This window comes from Amblyomma americanum, chromosome 3, assembly GCF_052857255.1.
Source record: "Amblyomma americanum isolate KBUSLIRL-KWMA chromosome 3, ASM5285725v1, whole genome shotgun sequence".
In the NCBI taxonomy this organism is placed as follows: domain Eukaryota; kingdom Metazoa; phylum Arthropoda; class Arachnida; order Ixodida; family Ixodidae; genus Amblyomma; species Amblyomma americanum.
The window spans coordinates 217257075-217279751 of NC_135499.1; the positions used below are offsets into that span (position 1 = coordinate 217257075).

General features: G+C 42.2%; 2 protein-coding genes across 4 annotated transcripts in view; one reads left to right on the top strand and one right to left on the bottom strand.

Moving 5' to 3' along the window:
• Positions 1-114: 114 nt before the first annotated feature.
• Polr2F (RNA polymerase II subunit RpII18) lies at positions 115-2389 on the top strand. Its single transcript, XM_077659974.1, has one exon. It carries the CDS (start codon positions 310-312, stop codon positions 697-699), a length of 390 nt encoding a protein of 129 aa, XP_077516100.1. The 5' UTR covers positions 115-309; the 3' UTR covers positions 700-2389.
• LOC144126065 (band 4.1-like protein 4) overlaps positions 2379-22677 on the bottom strand; it is a 96065-nt gene continuing 75766 nt past the window's right edge. Inside the window, exons 9-27 of one of the 3 annotated variants that reach the window (XM_077659973.1) lie at positions 22554-22617; positions 21094-21185; positions 20942-21010; positions 20028-20149; positions 19679-19757; positions 19456-19569; positions 17614-17724; positions 16549-16656; positions 15654-15734; positions 13144-13263; positions 12586-12651; positions 11160-11228; positions 10908-10976; positions 10634-10714; positions 9491-9799; positions 8914-9007; positions 8199-8272; positions 6373-6511; positions 2379-2691 (exon numbers count right to left, since the gene is read on the bottom strand). In XM_077659973.1, the coding sequence (XP_077516099.1) occupies positions 6382-6511; positions 8199-8272; positions 8914-9007; positions 9491-9799; positions 10634-10714; positions 10908-10976; positions 11160-11228; positions 12586-12651; positions 13144-13263; positions 15654-15734; positions 16549-16656; positions 17614-17724; positions 19456-19569; positions 19679-19757; positions 20028-20149; positions 20942-21010; positions 21094-21185; positions 22554-22617 (1852 nt within the window). In that variant the 3' untranslated portion in view covers positions 2379-2691; positions 6373-6381. The remainder of the gene's footprint in view (positions 2692-6372; positions 6512-8198; positions 8273-8913; positions 9008-9490; positions 9800-10633; positions 10715-10907; positions 10977-11159; positions 11229-12585; positions 12652-13143; positions 13264-15653; positions 15735-16548; positions 16657-17613; positions 17725-19455; positions 19570-19678; positions 19758-20027; positions 20150-20941; positions 21011-21093; positions 21186-22553; positions 22618-22677) is intronic. The other 2 variants (XM_077659971.1, XM_077659972.1) reach the window with 2 other exon arrangements.

The window sequence follows — 22677 nt, forward strand, 5'->3', positions numbered from 1 at the left end:
CAATACTCGCTGGCCGGTCGAAGTCGGAACCATCTGAACAATTGCGGCCTGCCAACAATTGCCGGAAGTTCAAGCCAGCCAAAGCCTCTAGGCCAGTCATGTTTTGCTGTTTATCGCCAGGTTCTGTAGCGCTGTAGCCACTGTAGGCCCAGTTGTGTGCGCAGTATTTACGTGGCTTACGTTTCTCCGTGCGTGCGAAACGTAGTGTTCTTAGAAGTGTGAACGGCGTGGGCCAAGCGTGCCGTTCTTGGTGCATTTCTGCATATTTTGCCTGTACGTGGTTAGATCGATTCACTGTGAAAATTAGAAATGGCCGACGATGAGTACGATGGTGACGACGTTGGTGGTGCCGACGACTTCGACGACGTCGAAGAGGATGAAAACCTCGACGAAATCGACCAGAACGAGGAAGAGAACATCGAGCTTCTACAGGCGGCAGACGGCCAGCCGCAGCAGAATCAGAAACGCATCACTACCATGTACATGACAAAGTACGAGAGAGCGAGAGTGTTGGGGACACGTGCTTTACAAATTGCCATGTGCGCGCCTGTGATGGTGGAGCTGGAGGGCGAAACTGACCCTCTGCAGATCGCCATGAAGGAACTCAAGGCCCGCAAAATCCCCATCATCATCCGCAGATATCTTCCTGACGGAAGCTACGAAGACTGGGGAATCGACGAACTCATCATCACCGACTGAAGCCTGCCTGTAAATCGCCTTTGTCACATTGTCACCTGATTAGTGCCGTTTTTTTTTACCTGTGCACACGCATAACAGTAATAATAACACTAAGTCCAAACTGTCATTCTGTTTGGCGTTCGTTCTATTTCTGTCGAAGGAAGCCGGCCGTAAGCGGTCTTTGTACTTCATATGCTGATCTTGTTGCCAGGTCCACTGGCATTTCGACGCACTGCGTCATTTGCAGTCTAGGGGATATTGGTTTTCCCGAGACTCCAGAATAGCATTCAAGGAGACTTTAAAAGTGCACAATATTGCCGCAAGGTCTGTTTTCTGTTGCACATGAAGTGTAGTACCGTGCACTATAAAGAATGCAGGTTAGCGGCATAGGCCACTGGCCTATGCCGAATGTACTACATACTAACTCTCATAATGCGTACTAATCTTTGTTTGCTTATAAGCGCGTTTTATTACAGGTTATAAATGAGCTAGGTACATTGGTTGAAGCGTAAAATGCGTGGTCAAAGTCCTACATGCCTGCCTAGGCCCTTGTTCAGGCAGATGGGCATTATTTGTTTTTTTTGCGACAGTATTTCCATGATGAGAATATTGGTTGAGCACAGAAAGTGAGTGCAAAAGTAGGAGGACGAGACACGTACAACTTTCATCTGTCTTTATCGCGTTCTGGACGTGTGCCAGCAAATAGAGGAATTTGAGGCCGTGTGCACAACTATCTGCCCAAAAGTTCTGTTGTAAGAAACCTGTCTTTCAGCCGTACAAGGCAAACGATATGTCATTGATGTAAGCATTGCCTTTTTCTCGGACTCCCTGTCCATGACCTTGCGTTCATTGCCTGCATTAAATTATTGTCACATATGAAAGTCACTTGGCTCACTTGAACTCCCGAACAAATTCCCTTGGCACATTCTTTTTCAGCACCCTCCTTACACATATAGCTGATGCTGAAACCCATTCTAACACAATGTCCAACATTATATGAGTGCAGCTCGAACTTTTATTGGCATGCGTTAAGTTCTTGGCTTCAGCCCATAGACTCAATCTTTCCAAGCTTAGCTGACGATGAGTGTTGCTATGTGCACTGCCACTAATGATGTGCCCCATTCTTGTCCCTCCTTATTGGAATAAGGTAATGCGCTAGTTTGCAAGCAGAAATTTATTTGTCTTGAAACATCATTAGTACATACATGTCATAGCCATGCAAACATTGCACTGACCAGTTCAAAGGTGTTACAGTGTAGATTCTTATATTACAATACATACAGCAAGGAACAGTCTTAATTTAAACTTGGCAGTAGAGCATACCAGTCACACTTCTGGTAGAGCTTGACATTCAAGCCTTTTCAAAATAGCATCATTTTAATGTTGCACACAATCACCATTCTCTCCTCAGCGCTTCATTATGCACAGCTGAAGCCTTCTCTTACAGACTGAATTCTGTAGCCAAAAACATGTTAGTAAACCCCTCAATTCTCAGTATACTAAAGTTAATGAGCCTTAAATTCCATGTTCAAGGCACACAACTTGTTAGCTAAACATTGTTTTGACAAAGCTTACATGTAAATTTGTTCAAAGATAAGAATGTGCATTTCAGCGGCATAATCCCTACCATAAATATTTCGCTCTTTATATACTCGGACAGCTGTTCTCCATTGTTTTCAGTAGTGGTCAATAAAATCTTATATTAATCGGACACCTGGTTGCAGTATTTCCAGCTCTGGGCATACAATAGCAGTTTGCATTCTTTAATTCCCGTTTTAAAAAATGCTCCACGACCTCGCACCCACATGTGCCTGATCGCTTGTTACCAGCAGCGCCCTCCCCTTCCTGTGTTTACTGTGTAGGTTGGAAACCAGTGAAACGGCCTCTAATTGAGGCTGTGTGTCACAACTCTGTGCTCATTTCATGGCACCCAGAAAGTGGGCTCTTTGGAATCGTGTCACCGGTGCTCGCCTTTGGGCCCCAAGCATTCCAAGATGGCGGTGAAGAGTAGACCTGCAGGAGCAACATAAAGAATACTTGCAAATAGCACTTATGTGTTTTCACCTTTGTGGAACCACAGAAAGTGTGTTATAAGCCAACAAAACTGTGCCATCATGTTCTCGGAGGAGGGGACCCCTCCTACACAACTAGAAAATAACCCTGCCCATTCATAGCACCTTGTTGCTGTGAACATCTGGGGCAAATGTTGCATGTGCAGAAACAGCAGATAACATGTAATCTCTCTTGACAGGCGACTTGCCTCTTATGCAGCTGTTTGGAATTTCCATCATCCTCGGGGCAACACACTGACTTACGTGAGCCAAACATAGTTATTAGTGACTCAAACGTCATGAACAGTAATTGCCAGCACATGTATTGCTGGAACCATAGTAAGTGGAGTGGTGAAAAAGAAGCAAACAACTATGGAACATTTTCAGAAATTATATAAAGCGCACTTAGGACAACAGACAAGGGAGACCAAACAACACAAGCGCTTGTGTTGTTTGGTCTCCCTTGTCTGTTGTCCTAAGTGCGCTTTATATAATTTTTGAAAATGAACAACCAACTAGCTCAGATGTCAATTCAACTATGGAACAGGCAGGAAAGCTGAATCATGGCTTGCAGAGTGGAAAAGACACCAGTCCAATGGCATGGAGCAAAAAATTAAAATATGAAAATAGAGCGGGGCAATATGTCGCAGGGTAATGTCAAGGCTCTGGCGAAAGTTTGCCGGGTCAGGCATTAGTTGACCAAAAAGTATAACTGTCACTGATCAATTCAAAGTAAAAATGACATTTTGGAACCTGTATGGGTCCTTTGTTCACAGTGAGGCTAAGAGGACAAGTAGTCAAAAACTTAAACGTGCAGCATATGATGCAATAATTGCATGTAAATAGGTGGCATCGTCCGTTGCTTCTGGTTCGTAATATTGGGCGTCATTTGGATGAATGATAATGATGATTTGGAAAAAAAAATGTGTCAGCAAGTTACACTCTTTGGGTTGTATTTATGGGGTTTAAGGGCGGATTCACACTGGTGAGTATTAGACGTCGCGCGACAGGCTTAGGTCGCTTAGCTCCGCTCCCTCCCCACTTTCCTAGTGCTTCGGAAACTGCAAATAATTGCCCGAAATCGGTCGCGCAATGTGTGCGACTCGCCAGTGTGAACCCGCTGTAACATCCCACAGCGCTCAGGCTATGAGGGATGCTGTACTGGAAGGTTCTGGATAATTTCGACCACCTGGGGTTCTAACGCGCACCGACACTGCACAGTACACGGACCTCTAGAATTTCGTCTCCATCGAAATGCGACTGCTGCGGCCGGGATCGAACCCGCGTCTTTCAGGTCAGCAGCCGAGCACCGTAACTACTGAGCCATCGCGGTCTCTTATTCCGCTCTTCAGATTAAACTGCAGCATTTTCCAGTATATATCATGCTTGTGCATGCATGTGTTTTGTGGTTTTGGACATCGCATTACGAGCCATAAGCATCAGCGTTTGCTCAGCAATTGCATTGGAAGCCAGTTTGTGGTTTTGGACATTGCATTGTGAGTCATGGGCATCAGCGCGATCTCCAATACCGCAAACTAGCTTCCAGTGTAATTGCCGAGCACAAGCACGATATCGACTGTGACAAAGCTGCAGTTTTATCCGAAGAGAACATGATGACACATCTTTTGCTCAAGTCATCATTAATCTAAACGACGCCTGATAACGTGAACCGGAAGGAAAGGATGATGCCACCCATCTATGTGCAATCATTGCGTCATATGCTGTGCATTTTGGTCAGTGACCGTTATACATTTTTCTCATGTCATGGGATGCATGCAACATGGCCTGCACTGGCAGAGGGCATGCAGTGCCCAATGTGCTATAGTCGTATACAACTCAAGAACGCAGCGGCTTTTCCCCGTAGAAGAACCCTTTCCAACCAATGGCATCGGTCGATTCTCATGACCCTGCTAGCGTGACAATGCAGGGAGCGGCGCCACAATGGAGGAGCGAGAGGGAAGGGATTATCCAGTTTAATCTACCGCTCCCTGCTTTGTCACATAGCAGGGTAGTGAGAATCAGCTGACGCCATTGGCTGGAAGGGGGTTCTTTGGCAGGGAAAAGCCGCTACATTCTTTAGTTGTATCAGACTATACAAATGACCAAAGGAGAAGGAAATACCCAAAGGCAACGAAGTGCAATTATCTATTCGAAGCATGCACTGATACAGCGCGCCTTAAAGGGACACGGAGGGCAAACTGATATTGGTCTGTACCGATTGGGTACCGTATACTAACTTCAAAGACACCACTCTCACCGAAAACAGAGTCTTTATAAGCTAGGAAAGGCTAAAAAACGAAATACAGGTGTCGCCACCAGTGGCCAATTTTGCAAGTAAAATGCTTGCGTCAATAGTGAATTTTTGCGGTGGATCTCAGAGGCTATGCTGACAACCCTTTTCAGTATACCTGTCACAAGTTTGAATCGGCTGACAGGAATATTTTTAAACCCAAGCTTCTCACCGATAAATGTGCCTTTTGCTGCCGGACAAATGTCAATATAGCCAGAAAGAGCCAGATAATCCATTTTTACTGAGAACAATAATCAGATGAGTTGCCCTCAGTGTGCCTTTTAAAAAAATTTTACAAGAGATTTATGAGGTGGTTCTCCTCTATGGTCGATGTCCTGCAACTTTGTTTAAAAATGCAGCAATGCCCCGACGGGTTGTGAAACATTTAAACTGCACCATATAGCTAACAAATATAACGAAGACTTCTCATACCCAACATAATTTTTGAGGGTGTACAAGAATGCAATTAAGAATGGCCACACTACTGTAAGAACACAGAGTTCATTTTTTATTTGCTTCTAGACAAACTTTTATGGCTGTCGAGCTATGCAAAACAGCAACGCACACAAGAAACACACTACTTGGAGCAGAAAAGTAAAATTTTTCCTTGTCCTTTATCATTGAGTGCACTTTTCATCATGCTGTCAAAGCATCAGTTTGCCTGCCCAACAGTATACCACGAAAGCAATCATGCGCTTTTCTGTTGCGACACTGGCACTGGATGCTCAAGGTGTTTCAAAAAGGCTCAAATAATTCGGCGATGTTCACACTCTGACAGATGCTGGTTTATTGCAGTCTTGAGTTTATATTATGCACAAGAGGCATAACGGCATTGCTACTTTAGCATACCACGCAGAACATTTGGTGTCTTTAACAGCTTTTGTTTGGACTGCAGCGGTGGCCTAGTCGTTTGAGCATCTTCCTCGCATGCGGGAGGTGCGGGGTTTGATCCCCAGTGCCGCCGGGTACCCAGCAGTGATACAATGGGTACAAGCTTTCCCCTGGTCTGGTGCTTGGCTTCTTTGGGGTGAAATGCTTGGGAAATGGGTTCCTGAGCTCACCTTGAGTAGACGAAAAAGCCTTTTGCCACGGCGCTCTTGGGCCACAGATGCCCTTGCACCATAAAAATTCATCATCAATCAATTGCTTTTGTTTGGTATTTCTGTAGTGCTGCACCCATCAGTGCAGATTGTTCTGACTTTTCAGAGAAACATTTTAGGGCTTCATTAAACTGAGTCATGGCGCGTGCAAGGAAAATCCATAGCTGTGATTACATGGAAGACAGCACAGCTGCACACAAACACATACTGCAAGAGCGAGGCAAGCAAAGTAGATTGAGTTAATGACACGCACACTCATAACTCAGAAGAGACCGACCCTAGAGTAAGTGGCCACTGTTGGGGTCTGGAAGGTGACACGTGGCCCACTGCTGGTGACCGGTGTCAGCAACTCGTGTGAGGCACTCGCAGTCTCTCCTTCACAGCTACCAAATCTGGAAGTATGAGAGAAAGCTTTTCACCTGCTGCCACATAATGTTCTAGGGAAACATTAAGCCACTGGGTGGTGAACTGGTACTTAAGTGGGTTTAAACATAATAAAAATCATCTACATGAAGTTACCTTCACGTTAGACATGGCCCTCATCTCAAAGGCGTGTGCAGGAAAAGTTCTGGCCATTACATACCAGAACTTTGGCAATATGGTCTCAGCATGCATCCTCAACATTCTGTCTTCCAGGTGTCAAGATAGGGTCGCTTAATATCATAACAGTATTGCAGAGAACAATGCAATGTGATTCCATCTAATATGGCCTTCTTGGTGTGATAAGGTAGCATTCCCAAATGATATACCACAGTTATAACAAAAATTTGCCTTGTGCCTTTGTAAACACTGCGAAAAATGCAGGTGAGGTTACTGCTGATATTCACTACACTAGCAGTCATTGGTTTCACGGGCAGCTATGAGCTTACATATGCAGGTGCATTTTCTCGATGTTCATTTAAAAGTACTTGAAAGGAACACAAAAACAGAGGCACATGCACATAAATATGGTTTTTGCCAATGAGGCAGACGGAGTATTAATTTGTAAGAAATGCTTTAAGTTGCTGATCACTGTCTTTGCATGTCAACGAAAAGAGTTTTTCACGTGTAAATTAATGTCAAGTTGCTGCAGTTCATGTCCCCTGTGTTCATATGCTTTGGTTACAGGTTTTTCAGTCGGTAAACTTCCCCCCATACCATCTAAGAAGACATGCATTAGTGTAATGGTAATTACGAGCATAAAAATGCTACTAATGGTGACATAAGCTTACAAAAGCAAAAAGATGCTTGAGCTCAATCTGACTACAACACAGGCACCATTCACTATCATCTTTCAAGTGACAGCTACAGCAGGTTAAAGCACATTACATACATATGGTATCCCTTAATATCTGCTGTGAACACTAACCACTAATGCAGCAAAATCCTTCAGGTCACAAAATTATTGATAATCAAGACAATCATCTCAATCGGCAGCTAGCACTTGTAAACTGTAATGTCATGTACAGAAGTCTCATTTAATGATTTCCGCAGCAAAACCCAACTGTTCTTTGCGCTTCTTTGTTCTCACAGTTTGCGCTCCACAAATTGTCCATGACACTATGATGTATCCTGTTGTCAGTGCACAATGTAGACCAGAGTGCAGCAGCTGAAATAATTTGGTAACTTTCAAGTTTTTGATTCCTTAACCTGGTCGCATTACTAGAAGCATGATAGATACCCACACTATGTACCCGTTGGGAAGAATGGAGATCTGCATTTTAATGTGATAGCCTTTAATGGCTCATACTCGCGTCCATCCGTTACATATGACCTTAAGATCACGTGATATCACAAGTTCACGTGACATCACAGTGCAGCGCATCGCGATGTCACGTGATCTCTCTGCTACGCTCGCGCCAGCTGTTCTCCTCTATCGTGAAATGAATTCAAGCGCGGCAAATCCAAATCAGTGCAATGAGCCACAAACGGCTTTCACCTTCCCGCAGTTAAGAGATATCTAAGTGCCTCCAACGAATTTTTTTTTTGGTAGTACATTTAACACCCCCCCCCCCCAAACAACAACAACAAACAACAAAAAAGAAACAGCAAAGTTAAGCTGAGACTGCCACAAAAATTTTGAAAAGAATGTTTGCAAACCTTGTTGAAGCCATAAGGTGTGGTCCTAGAGATGTTGGTCGGGGACTTCCATTCACTTGCACATGGTTGGACTCCTGCCGGCATAAGTGACATGCAACATTAACTAAAGTGACAGTTTTTCATAACTCTGGCATGATTAGACAGGCAAAAGCTACATGTAAAACAAAGGCTATTGTATGAGCACAAAGCCCTTTGGAACAATTTACTGTAAATAACTGCAATAGTGTTTCAGTTTTTAAGATGCATGTTATTGACATTTTTTCTGTGTCAAAGGTACAAGAGCACTATAAAAGCATACTGGAAATGTGCATAAAATGTTTTCAAATGTACAAATATTTTCAGTTCCGAAGCTACAAATGGGCAACGAAACATGTTGTAGGGAATAGGTCTTAGTTTTGACTGCAAATAACAGTACAGCCAGCTCCATAATTTGAACTCAAAGGGGACTGAAAATCAGCTCAGATTATGCAGAGCTTGGATTAAGAGGAGCCCTTGCAGTGCACAGGATATTTACAGGACCAAAGCGTTAGTTTTAATAAACCAGCATTTCAAATAAATTGAGCTCAAATTAATGAGAATCCACTGTACATGGGGCATTTCCACAAAGAACATGATTGTGTCAAGCCTCCTAGTGTAACTGCAACAAAGATCATGTATTAGTGAGACTGTCTTCTGCTTACCAGCTCATAAGTATAACAAATAAAGAGAGACCTACTGCGATTGACTTGTAAGAGATGCCACCATTGGCCAAGGTTGTCATGCAAGATGACATGGTTGTGGGTGCCAAAAGGTTGCTTGTGGAAGATGCTCTGGAAGAAACAATAACAGTATTTAGTACGTAAGGAAACAGCACATAATCAATTTCTTGTAATCATACACAACAATGCTTTCAGCTAGAACTGGAAAGAAGCACAGTGGAATGTGCAAGCCACATGCATGCACAAAAAATATACTGAGACAACAATACTGTTGGACTACCAACATCCAAAGGTAGTTACGCGATGCTTAAGAAAGAGCAACCAGTCAAGAGAGTGGTAATGAACATTTGATGATTGTGGTGTAATAGAGATGCCCCCCAAAAGGCTTGAGCGAGACTTGTCCGACTAGAAAAATGTAAGATGCATAAGAGTCATAATGTTATTTTCTTTAAATAAGAATTCTTACACTTTCAATCTTATTGTCATCAGGCACATGCACTGCTGTCAGTATATGATGCCTGAATAAAAAATGCACAGAAGACAAGAGTGCAAAATTACTCAAAAACTAAGAGGGACAAAAACAAAGGTGAGAACCTAGATGTGAAGACTGGCAGCTTTCCATTGCTAGCAGGAGCTTTAATTCCCCCACTGGAGACAACGACTGGTGACCCAGAACCATTCGATGTTGACACTGGGGTCAGCAAAGGTCGTGGAAATGTGTCCCTTGTCATCTTGGGTGATGGCTCATAGGGTCCCGTCGCTGGGGGCAGGTCAAGTGGTGCAGCACACTTGGTGGACGTGACAGCTGTTGACCGTGTTGCTGGTGATGTATGCAGTGTAGAGTAAGGTGGAGGGGGCCCGTCTTCTTCCTCCTGGCCACTCTTGGTCTCCTTGGCTGCACGACTGACGAAGAAAAGAGCAGCCTTGCAGAAGCATGGACAGTTGGGCATTCATTTCACAAGAAAGAGGAAGAAAATAACATACAGGAATCAAGAATTATATAGTTGATTCTAGAAATAACAACATTTGCCTTCTGGAAGAAATTGATCACCTGTTCCCTTGTGAAAGTAAAAAATACAGTACTGAATCACAGCCGGCTGTGACTTCTTCTAGCCTGTGAGTACCTGTGTTTTTTATGCATGCTATTTCATGAGAGAGAAAAAAAATTCATGCAAGCTTGAGAATGTACATTTATGCATGGCCATTTTATTTTTAATCACCACTCATTATTATTCACATGCTTCATCCAATGTGCACTGTCTTTCAACCGCTGTTTTCTGCAGCTCACTCATACAAGCTAAATCTAACAGTGCTATTGCGATCAAAAGTTTACGGGTCATGGGTGTGCAAAAAAAAATTATTTTGGAACAGTCGCGTAATCCAGTCGCCTGATATGTGCCAAGGTATGAGGAGAAGTGCAGATTCTGTCCACTAGTAACAATAGCACATGGAGGCAGGGCTATGTACAAAAAGCATTTTTCCCGAGATAACTTGTCCCGTAAACTTTTGACTACGATACTACACTGAAACTGAAAATTAATGAAGTGTCAGTTAGAACATTGAAGTACAAGTTCTGGATAACCAAAATTTTTGGTAATTCCCGCACCATATAATCTGCATCTAAGATAAAGCACCCTTTGTTTCACATGCTTGCTTATGTTGACATTTTGCAGAAAAAAATAGCTGAAGATAAGTTAAAAATAATCAAAAAGCATGTTGATAGGTTTCAATGACTACCTTGAAGAGATCTTGGCCATTCTGTAGTTTGGACGGCCCGCTGTTGGTGAGTAACGAATCTTGAACAGTCGTGAGTCCGTCCTGTTTTACAAGGTACGACAAAAAAAAAAAAAAGATTTATGAAAATCTTTACTTTCAGCAATTCATTTATGATACGAAGTTGGTTCACAGTGTCTGCAACAAAGTGAAAGTTTGCTGAGTAAACATGTATGATACTTGTAGGAATTTTTTTGCACAAAAAACAAAACATTGGAAAAAACAATGCAAAGCTTACTCCACTTTGGTGTACTTGATGTCTTTTCTCTCCTCCTCAGTAAGTGTGACTGGATCAACCAAATGATACCTGTGTTTGGGAGGCATAGGGCAAAAAGTTGTTCATAACCACTGCTCGCAGTTCTTATACACTAACACATTCACAGATGTATAGTTTTGAGATTATAAAACGGGTGATCAACGCAGGTAAGCAAAAGAATGAGGTCTTTATGCTTTTAAAAAGAGCAGTGGGTGCTTTAATTGTGGTACTCACTCAATATGCTTTTTTACATCTTGTGGTATAGCTCTCTTGACATCCGGAGATTTGGAACGAGACCGAGTCCTGTGGAAAGAAAAGAAGCCATGGTGCCCTGCAGCTGAACTGTGCTATCCACCACAGGTGGACTCTGGTGGACTCTTTAGCAGCTAAAATGCCATTTGGTGAAGTTTTGACAAGGTTCTTTCATTATGACATGTTGGCAGCTTTGTGACTCTGGCACTTGATGTTTTGTGAAATAATGTGACTAGTAATTGAGACGGCATAACATGCCTCCTGATAACCGTGGCAGGGAGTAGCACACCGAAGTACCATCTGCCATGGCGAGAGCGAAGGAATGGACATCCTTAAGGCGACTACCACAGGAAAATCTCAGAAAGTGGATAGCAGTGTAACACGCCACCTGCCACAGCTGGCAGGTGGCGTGTGAAGAGCTGCGCTCTAATTTCGCATTACCGGCTATCTTAATCGTCTGTCAACTCTTTCTTCACTCAAAACAATGTGCCCTTTAATATATGCACTGTGTGCGTCTGTAACAGCACGACTTGAGCACACCATGGCAGCAGTCAATAGGAGGTAATAGAAGCAAAATTTTATTGCAGCAAATGAAAAAATATAAAAATATATTAAAAGTTTAATATTTAAAAGAAAAATATTAAGAAGTATATTATGTGTTTTCTTCAAGAGTAAAAACTTAGGGCAAAGATAAGAGGTTTTAAGTTGTTTTTTTTTTCTTAGAAAAGGTATCAATATAGTTGGTCTCTATATTTTAACTCTTTACAGTTTAACAATCAAACTTAAGCCTGTTCCTGAAGGGGTAGGCATGAGTGGAAATTAAAAAGACTGAAGACTGACTGCTTTTACAGATTATCACTAGTAAATTATAAGACAAAGATTACTGCTTTTTATGTGAGCGCCCTGCATTTGCGAGTGCAAGACATACACTGTGTTGTGCCCTGAACCGCCTCGATCCTCGCCCTTTAACAGAGCAAAAGATCCTCGGTCCGTGGCCACAGCAGTCAACTGCCCTCAAGGCATACAAGGCACTCATTGCCTACTTGAGAGCGACTGGACTGAGTGGAAAATTGTGACAGCGTTGTGCGTGTGTGTGTGTTATGCCTTTTTCCCCTTCTCTCTTCCTCCTTTTAGCCCCCTAATCCCTCTTCCCCAGTGCAGGGTAGCCAACCGGAACCCCTTTCTGGTTAACATCCCTGCCTTTCCCTCCTCCTCTTTACCTATCTATCTATGTGAGATGGCTTACAACAACACTGTGTTCCAATCATTCCCGCTAAACACTTCCAGTTTCCTGAAGTTTTGCACTGCATAAGCACAATGGGGCATGTAGAAATCCAAAGAAGATTATCAAGAGTTGATCAATGTTGCAGGACATAAAACCAAAAAAGTAAACATTTCCTTGCCTTACCTTCTATGCTTCTTTCTCTGAGCATACTGAGCCTCTGACTCTGTTTCCATGCCTGACTGGATGTACCTGATGACAGAAACAAAAATGTGCCCCTTGTCTGAAGAATGGCACCTCATGTGCCCACAGCTTCCATTAGTATATTCGCACAAGTGTACAACTCGGCTTTCTATATCCCTTGCAAAGCACAGCCCACAGAATGCAAGGCACAGTGTTTTAACTCCTTTCTGCAAGGAAGAAGACTGTAAAAGGGAGGTGCCACTAATTGTGAATGTTCTTAGGTCAGCATACTCATTGATTTGTCTAGGATTGACAGCAACTTCGGGGTAATCCTTGACACATTTAATTCTAAAATAAGCCAGGGGCAGTGATCACTGCACTGCCACGGGGCCCCATCATCATACAAGGTATGGGTGATTTGGCTTGCGGGACTTTCACAACTAAGAATGCACAGTGCAAAAGCATACATTGTGCAGCACACAACATCACTAATTATTACAGATGCTGGAAGCCTTCCTGAGCACAGCAGCGGAGTGCACTGTTAATTTTCAGCTTTCTTACCCGCTTTTCCTTCCTGACAAGTCCCGCACCACGGCACTCTGTGGCTGTTTAATAACAGCAGTCTGCTGCTGTTTCTGGACTTCTTTCCACTGGGCTTCAGAATCGACGAGCTCATATGACCTACAAGAAATGAAGAAATATAAGGCCTGTGATGCAACACTAATAAAGCACACAAAATAAGCAGTACCAATGCTTTACCAGCAGCATTAAAATGGCTGATAATGCAGCTGTAAACTTGAGCACGAAACACTCACTTTATAGAGTGATTCAATGTACATGCTGTTCTAAGTACTGTAGGCAACCATAGCACATCTTACAAAGCAAAGAAGTTGTCTACGCATCAGCTAACTACACTATGAATGACAAGTATGTGCATTTTATTTTTATTCAGCTGCACTGTATAAGATAACAGTGGTAGGGACATTTCTCTAACTAATTAATGCTTCCAATATGCATTAACTTCATGTGCCAAGGATCGTGTTGTTGCTCAGGTGAAAACACAGAGGCGCAGAGATGGATACTTCACACACCCCATGATGCATAGCTCGTGGAAAATGATAATGGATTGTGGGGTTTCAACATCCCAAAGTGACTCAGGCTATGAGAGACACCATGGCGGAGGGCCCCAAATTAATTTAGACCATGTGGGGTTCTGTAATGTGTGCCACCATAGCACAGCACACGGGCATTTTTGTATTTCACTTCCACTGAAATACGGCCGCCACAGCCGCGGGACCGAACCCACGACCTTGGGATCAGCAGGCGAATGCCAAAGCCACTGAACAACCACGATAGGTCCATGCAAAATAAGGGGAGGTATACAGAGGAATGATTTTGCATTAAAAAATACGCACAACTAACTGGAACCTCTTACTTAAAGCACAGTAATCTCAATAAGGCTGATATGTAGCCAGCCAGAGCTGTTATTAAATTTTCGTGGCATGTTTTTTTCTCTATAATGATGAGGAAGACACTACTATGCATGAATCATCATGTGATATTCGCCTACGACCACTAAATAATTTATAATAGAATTTTTTCTGTCATATGCTGTTTCGGTTTCAGTAGCCGAATGATGGCTTTGACGTCAAAGAGTGCTTTTGTGTCATGTGGCGTGGTAAAATATCCATATGATCGCTGCTTCATCGTTTTAATTTACTGCAGTGCTGAAGCCAGCCTTCCTCAAGAGCCGGAGCGACAACGAATGAGGAAGCAGTGATTATATTGCAGTTTTTTCATATAACACGTGATCTGTAAGTACACGTTGACATCACAGTCCTCATTCGGCTGTTGAAACTGAAACTGAGACAGCATGGCAAAGAAATGCGATTATAAATTGTTTAGTGGTCGCAGGAGAGTACTAAGTGATAACCTATGTATATAATAATGTCTTAAGCATCATTACAAACAAGAAAACATGCACCCAAAATTTAGGTGTGTATACTCCTTTAACATCCTTGTTGCAAAGCACCACATCACCAGACCTACTTTTAACACCTTCCTAATGCTGCTTTTACCACTGATATTGTTCTGAAGCAACATGCTTTGCAAGAGATGTGATGCTCGCCATGGCAGATGTCATATGCTCACCATTTGGCATATTGTAAAAAATAATGTAACTTTAAAAACAGCACACTCATTCTCCATTGCAGCGTTGCACTGCAGTGTCCACAGTGCTGCCAAATTTATCTGACCACCCTACATTTCCAATTTATCAATCCCACCTTGTTCACTAACTACAGCTCTACTAGATTTGCAGCTAGAAACAATTTTTGACTTCCGAATGTCCACACTAATTATGAAAAAATGTCATGATCTTTTGCAACCATTTCATTTCGGAACACAAAGTCATTTTAGTTGAAAATCTCATTATCTTTACATGTTCTCAAGAATAAGCTGAAGGTCATTCTATTGCAAAACTACTTTTTTTGTTTCTGTATAATTTTAGTTCCAGTGTCATTATGAAGTTTGACTGCTTTTTTGTGTATTATTACTCATATCTTGCTTCTTGTGTTTAGTAGTCAATCCAATGAGTTTGCTGCCATTATTTATTTATGTTATAATGCTCTCTCAAGGACCCTGGTAACTCATTTGACTTCAGGACTCTCACCTGTATAGTTTACATGTTAGCATAATGTTTCTGGAACCAATAAATCTTAATTTGAAAAAAAAAAAAAAGCTTTGAAATTTGCAAGTATCAGAACATCATTCCCGATATCCACTTCTAACAAACGAATATCAGAATAAGTCATGCAGCTCTACCTAGGTGTTGTTCGAAAAGGTACCAAGGTTTTGTTCCCAAACCTGTGCGCCTGCCTTGTCATCACTCTTAAAAAAACACAAATTACACAAAACACAAATTACATAAAGCATACAATTTTCCATCACTGATGGGGAAGGATCATTCTCAACTCTGCAAGCCATGTTAAGTCCACTGCATGACGACAAAGGCCTCAGCCATTGACCTCCAATTAGCTGTCTCTCTCTGTATCACCACAAAATCACTTCACCTGTGTCTCCTGTGATGCCGGTGCTTGTGCCGGTGGTGATGATGGTGATCAGATTCGCTACCGCTGTCTCTCGAATGGCAGCTGGAGCAAATCAGTATGCATCGTCATATTAAAATTACATGCCAGGATTAGCCTATTCTGTATATGGTCTAGAATTCAACAGCAAAGATCACAGCTCAATCTCTGCCTGAGGCTCTCCTGTGCAACCCTTTGAACGCATTAAACGCCCAAGGTTTTGCCGCGCGTGTCCACTGTTCTAGCATTCATTGTACTCTCTGATGCTGTGGATATATCCACGTACCCTCACAAAAATAATTAATGCAGCTGCAAAGCTCAGCAATAAGTGAAAAGGCAGGAGAAAAATGCCTACTGTGTGCGGCTCATACATATCATCTGCATTTAGTTAACTATATAGATAATTGAAATGCTATGAAAGTTACTACACATGCGGCATAGGTAAAAAAAAAAACGCATCACATTCAACATTCAAGTTTGATTCATTTTTCATTGTAATAACCAAAACTCCACTTCCACTGTACATTTCAGAAAAGCAGGAGTCAAACTTGGTCGCTAACTTTGGTGTGAAGGTATTAAACCAGAATAAGTTAAGTAAGAACACAAAAATGAACAAGGGGCAAATGAGAAGCCTCAGTCTGCTAGCCAATGTTTCAACATGAAGATCTGTCTTCACCACTTGTTCATTTTGTGCTGTCGAGAAACCCATCTTCCCTGCCCTCTATCTACTGTGGAGGTTAAAGTGGTTTACTGCACTTTAATTTAGAGTCGAAACAATTATTCTGCCCACACTTCATGCCACTGAATGGTGTGCAAGGACAAGAATGAGTAAAACACAACATAACCTAAATCAAGAGGGAAGTAGTTTTGAGCCACACACCTGTGACGACAGCCTCCGCTGCTTGCTCTTGAACACTTGGACGTTCGGGACCCTCGAGATGATTTGGACACTTCGCTTTCATTGTCCGAACCTCGTCGGCTACGATGCCTGCATACAGGTTGAAACAGCAGGGTTACCCCGACCTTTTCGCATGGATTCTGCAATCATGAGCACTGTATGTTGTTAGGTTTATGATAGGTATGCATGTGTCTGTCTCAAAGTTTTTCATTCATTTTGTTACCACAGTTAGCTGGCATGCGGCAAGTTCAAATTTATTCAGTTAGTTTTAGTGAAAGAGGCTTTATTCAGTTCTGCACAATATTAAAGCAGAATAACCAAACCAAAACTGCTTCATTACTACTTTTTAACATGCATGGTGCTGTAAAATTCCAAAGCACTTTTTGGTGTGGCATTTCAAAGAGCACTAATTACAAGTTCTTGTGTTTGGGTGTTGTTAGTTTCTTGCCCTTTTGGTTTACAAGTTGCCTAGCCGTGTGAACATAAAGGGACATTCTGGACACATAGCGGTAGGCCTGTATTGGTAGGGTACCACATTCTAATTACAAAGGAATCGCTCTAACCAAAAAAGAGGTTTTTATGAGCTAGAAAAAAACAAAAAACTAAATAAACACAGGTGTTGCCTTCACACTATTTTTTTTTTTTTCTGCACAGATCCTGACGGGTATGAACTGCCATCCACTTCAAAATGGTGGTGACCTGTCTTTTTCAGCAAGAACCTAGCGAGTTTAAATTGACTGGCAGGAGTATTTTTAAATCCAATCTTCTCTATGACAATATGTGTGTTTTGCTGCCAGACATATGCGAACATATATCCAGAAAAAGCCAGGGAATCGCATTTTACTGAGAACAGTAATTCAACAAAGCTGACCTGCTGTGTCCCTCTAAAATAATAGTACAGCAGAACAATGGCTCATCAGCTGAAGAATTTTGCAGCCATTTTTCTTTCTCCTGAGCCAGTTGTTCTTGATCAGAACATAAATTTTGTCTAAGCTGAAGAATCTCATGGTGGTGATGATGATGGACAATGAAACACGTTCTGCCTACCGGCGTCTTCTGCAGTCGCCCTCATTAGATGATGACCGGCAGTGGGAATGCCTGGAGCCAGAGCTTCGAACAGATCGTGGAGAAGGATTTGTTGAACTTGAATAAAGACCCCTGACAGAAAAAACCATTGTGCATTATCAGCTTATGCAAAACAGGTACAAGAAGCACAGGGTGGTAAGCACGAGCGAATGACTCTGATGATATGCGATTCTATGCTGCATATGTGAACAGCATTATAGCAAGTAAGCCTTTAACTACCTAACAATTGTGTAAATGTAAAACCATATATATATATCCATCATTCTAGACAAAATGATTACAGTTATGCTTTGTGGAAATTCCTCACAGCTCTTGAAAACTGCAGAAAAAGTGCAGTAGACTCGTGATAATCCAAGCTCGGATAATTTGAACTTTCAGTTAATTCAAACAAATTTCAAAATTTTTCTTGACTGGCTATGTTTTCAATGCTGCTTAATTTGTACTGTGGATTCTCTTAAATTCACTTAATTCAAACTTTTTGGCTTGTTCCAACACTCCCAATTCCGCGAAAAAGCGGCAGCCAAAGTCGGATACGTCCGATTTGCAGCACTGCGTGAGCTGAAAATTCGGCCCCTCCAACCAGTTAACTCAGATGCGGTCCAAAGGGGGGCCGTGTCGATCGCTGTCTCCCCGTAGCCGCATAGTTCTGCGTTCTGAGCTTCGCTACCAGCTCGCGATGATATCGGTCATCGGCCACGCATCAGGGAGGCAAGACCAGCTGAGCGCCGTTTTGGACGCTGACTGACGTGTCACCTGTCTTTTTTTTCTTTTTAGGCATTGCGCTGTTCCGGTGCAAATGTGCACCTGCCCTCGCTTCCATCCGCGTGGTTGTGTGTGCCGAAAATGCGCGGTCATCACAAGCTGCTCGTTGAGTGGTGGCTCCACCGCAACTGCATGTGTTGTACCTGTGAAGGAGGCCGCAGAAGGCCTTACTATTTGGTGCAGTTCTGATTTGATGTTCACAACAGTGGGCATGCAGTACACCATGACGGAATTGTGAAAAATCTTAACTGCCTCGCAGTTTTCAAGCAGACGACCATTGCTTGTCTCTTCATCAGTTAAACTTGCTGCGTTGCAAAACTGTTTTCTGAAAGTTTTTTGTAGCCATTCGACTATCAGAATTTCAAATAATTCGAACCTGTTTTTTTCAGTTCCTTGAGGTCCCAATTAATGTGGTCTTACTCTATTGGGAAACCAATGCATTATTGCTACCTTTTTTTCAACCATGCAACCTGTCAGAGACTGCTGGTTGAGTAACGACATCAGTGCTGTTCATCCATATTTTATTTTGTGCTGAAGGGTTTAGCTATGTTTATATAGTGAAATAGTTCTAAATTACTATTTGTATGCACAGATGTCCATAAAGCAAGTCACATTTAGTCTTAGATCATGTTAAGGAGCACTTCTGATAATTCAAACAAAAATCTCTGGTCCCTTGAAGTTTGAATAATGAGAGTGTATAATGTACGTGCATTAGTATACTTAAAAATTTACCAGCAAGGTAAAAGTTTTAATCAAAATCTGTCTGTTGGCAAGCTGCCTCATTTTCCACTTTTCTGCTCTACAGCCATTTAACCACAGATGTCACATCCAGTTCATGCGCAACGTTCATATACTATAAGTCACAAAGCTGGAATGCAGAAACTGTGCCTAAAGCATTCAAGATTAAGTGCGATATCACTTATTTACCAAATTATTTATGCAATAAAGAAATCATTTCATATTTTCTACCAGCTAACTTTATCCTCGTGCAAGTAAATGGGTACTACTATAGGAACAGCTACCACATGCACGTATTTATACCTTTGCTTTGGATCTTCCCAAGGTGGCACTGAAGATGACTGGTTACCAGAAGTCACTGGCGTTGAAGTGGCTGGCACAGGAGAACTGTGATGAAGTGACGTAGATGATGGCGACCTGCACAGAAACCCAGAAGTGTGTTTTATGCAACCTTTTACGATTTAAATGCTTACTGTTATCATGATGCAAGTAATTAGAAAAAGAAGCAGATTGTGCGGAGACGTACAGAAGAGCTGAGTGCGCCCAATGGCTTCCATTCCTGTGATCGATCACATGCTTTTCATGTTCCTTCAGCTGAGTTCCTGCTGCAAAGTAAGGAGTATGCAATATAAGCAAGGAACAAAACAATTTGTTTGCTTTTCTTTCTGCTGCACTGTGAAATTTGCCACTGTACGCTACTGGTTCATCACTGCACTTGCCTAAACAATGTGGTAACACTCACTGCATCAGTAATACTCTAGCTCCCCACACAATTCATTGTATCCTGCATTCGCCTAATGCCAAGATTTCACACCGAGTAAAGAGAGAAGTTTCACTTCAAAATACTGAACCATCAGTATATGAGGTGGTAATACCATCAGCACCGTCAGGCTGTCCAAGTCGTCGCTGATACCTCCTACTTGGCACTCGTACAAAGGTTGGTTGTGGCCGAGGTTGTACCTTGAAAGAGGCTGGGTTTGGCCGATCTCTCCGTGTGCTAGACACAAAGTGTAGAAGATGAAAACAAAACATGAGAGACAAAAATGACTTGGTAATAATTGGATAACAAATGATGTTGGATCGCTGTTTGGCTCCCAGGTGAAAACACCTGAAGGCCACTGGCAAAAAGTGGATTACTGTTACTCCTGAAACAGCAGCAGTGAGATCCAGAAGAAATTTGGTGCTACCAGTTGGAAGTGGGCTAATAAATATGTTCACCAGAGTAATGAAGACATAGATACTAGCTATTCACAGTGCCATGGTGCATTGCAGCTGCTTGCATTACAAGTAAACACTGATGGTATAAATATATATTTTCATTTACCAAAATGACCACTTGGACATGGGTGGTAACGACAATAATAATTTCCTTCATTTCACAGAACACTAATGCTGAGAAGCAAGGATGATATATTGAACAACATATAGCTCTACCGTCCATTAAACTACGAAGGTGAAAAATGGTCCTTTTTGTGTGCGAAACTGCTTGTACTTATGCTGCGTGCAAATACCACGAAAACATATACTTTCGTTAATGCAGTGATATGTGCATGCAAAGTTTCTGTAAAATGAAAGTTCAAGGGCTTGGCTTGGACTTTAACATACTTTGTTTCGATTAAAGAGAAAGCAAGGAGAGACCCATTTACATACACTTGTGCCAATGACTAAATCTAATGACATTTTTTTTACAAATGAAAAAACTCTGTTAGTCATCATGCAAAAAGCCATAGCATTACCAAGCTCTAGAAACTGTGACACACTTGTGAAGAGAAGAAAAGATAGCACCAACCTAACTCGAAGTTTTCCTCCCCATCCAAAGTACTTAGATGCTATGGGATTTTCAGATGTCTGTGTAAGCCTAAGATAAAGAGAAAGTAAGTGAGGCATAAACCCAGACGGTGCACTGCAATTTCAATGTAAGGAAAAGAGCAAAATTCATACCTGAAGAAAGAGTGGTGATCGACACAGCATCTCCAGAGGTGCTTGCATGCCTGTTTGGTGGCCAGCTCAAATCCATACGTGCTGTCATCACTCTGCCAAATGGTGCAACAGAAAGATAGGAATAAATGCCATGCCATATAGCCAACATCTCTAATGAAAGAGTTCTTCTCGTCTTTTCTGATCAATCCTGTACAAGCAGAAAGGCAGCTGATAGTTAAGATAAAGACTGTTTAATAGAATGAGAATAATGAAATTAATAGAAGGATGCATAGTACAGATATTGTATGGATACTGAAAACTGGTTTGGTTTGGTTCATGGGGTTTTATGTCCCAAAGCAACTCAGGATATGAGGAACATAGTGGAGGGCAGTAGCATAGCCAGAAATTTTGTTCGGGGGGGCTCATGTCGCAGCGCGGCCTCCTCATAGAATTTGTGGAAGGATCAAACGCAACAATAACTGCATTGCCATTGCCGTTGACAATGCCATTGTGTATTAGATAACACTATGCGCTGTCTAGACAAGTGAAATATGTATTTTTTTAAATAAAAGAATGTATTTGTATGTCTTAAAAATCATGGCAGACATGATTACAAAACATAAAACTGAGCAGGGGACAAGACACAGGAGAGAAGCAAACAGGACAAGCTCATCCTGTTTGCTTCTCTTTTGTGTCTTGTCCCGTGCTCAGTTTTATGTCTTGTAATCATGTCATACAAACTAACCCTTATCGTTCACTCATGGTAGACATAACTGATACCAATGCTTCTATGTTTTTGCGTATTTAATAAGTAAAGAAAATATCACACGAAGCCTATATCAGTTTGGAACCAGCAAAGCAGTGCATGCCGCTGATATGAAAAACGTTAAGGCCGTGAAATTAGCAAGTAGAGGACAAATATTTCAATGAATGTTTGTCGTTCAAGAACCTTTACATTTTTGTACATATGCAACGGCCAGAGAAAAATCTAAATGACGCTGTCCTTCATTCCAGTGTACTGCGCAGCAGCAGCTGTCACCGGTCATGTATTGCGAGTAATTGCACCGAAATTTTAGTCGCAACAGCAAGCCATCGGTAGGCCCTTGAAAGTTTGTGCTAGGATGGGGCCCCTTGTGTTACATGACTCCAGGTGCATGGGTGTTGCCATAAAATCCAACCCGAGTTATCAATGTTCGCGCCAAAATGTCTTTTCTAGTCTGAAAAAGATACTGTAGGTGACAAAATCCAGAATGACTTCCGGCGCCGGTGGTGGTTTTGGTCAGCGGTGCGTGACAGTTCGAAAAAATTTCGAGGGGGGGGGGGGGGGGGGGGAGGCGGCTATGCCCCTGGTGGAGGGCTCCAGATAATTTCGACCCCTGGGGTTCTTTGACATGAACAGACATCGCACAGTACATGGGTCTCTAGATATACTGCAAACTGAAGTATAAATGAAGAAAAATCGGACATGCAGTCATACATACCGTTTTGTCGCGAACTTGAAGCATGAAGTAACATCCCTTGTGATAGACTTTGGTGATGCGTGGCCTACAGTAGTAATAAAAAAGATACAATGCGTGCTTTCCCAAAAATGGCAAAATCCAAACT

Bases quoted from the DNA above. Each gene is read 5' to 3' on its own strand.
- Polr2F (XM_077659974.1), top strand. From the start codon at position 310: ATGGCCGACGATGAGTACGATGGTGACGACGTTGGTGGTGCCGACGAC.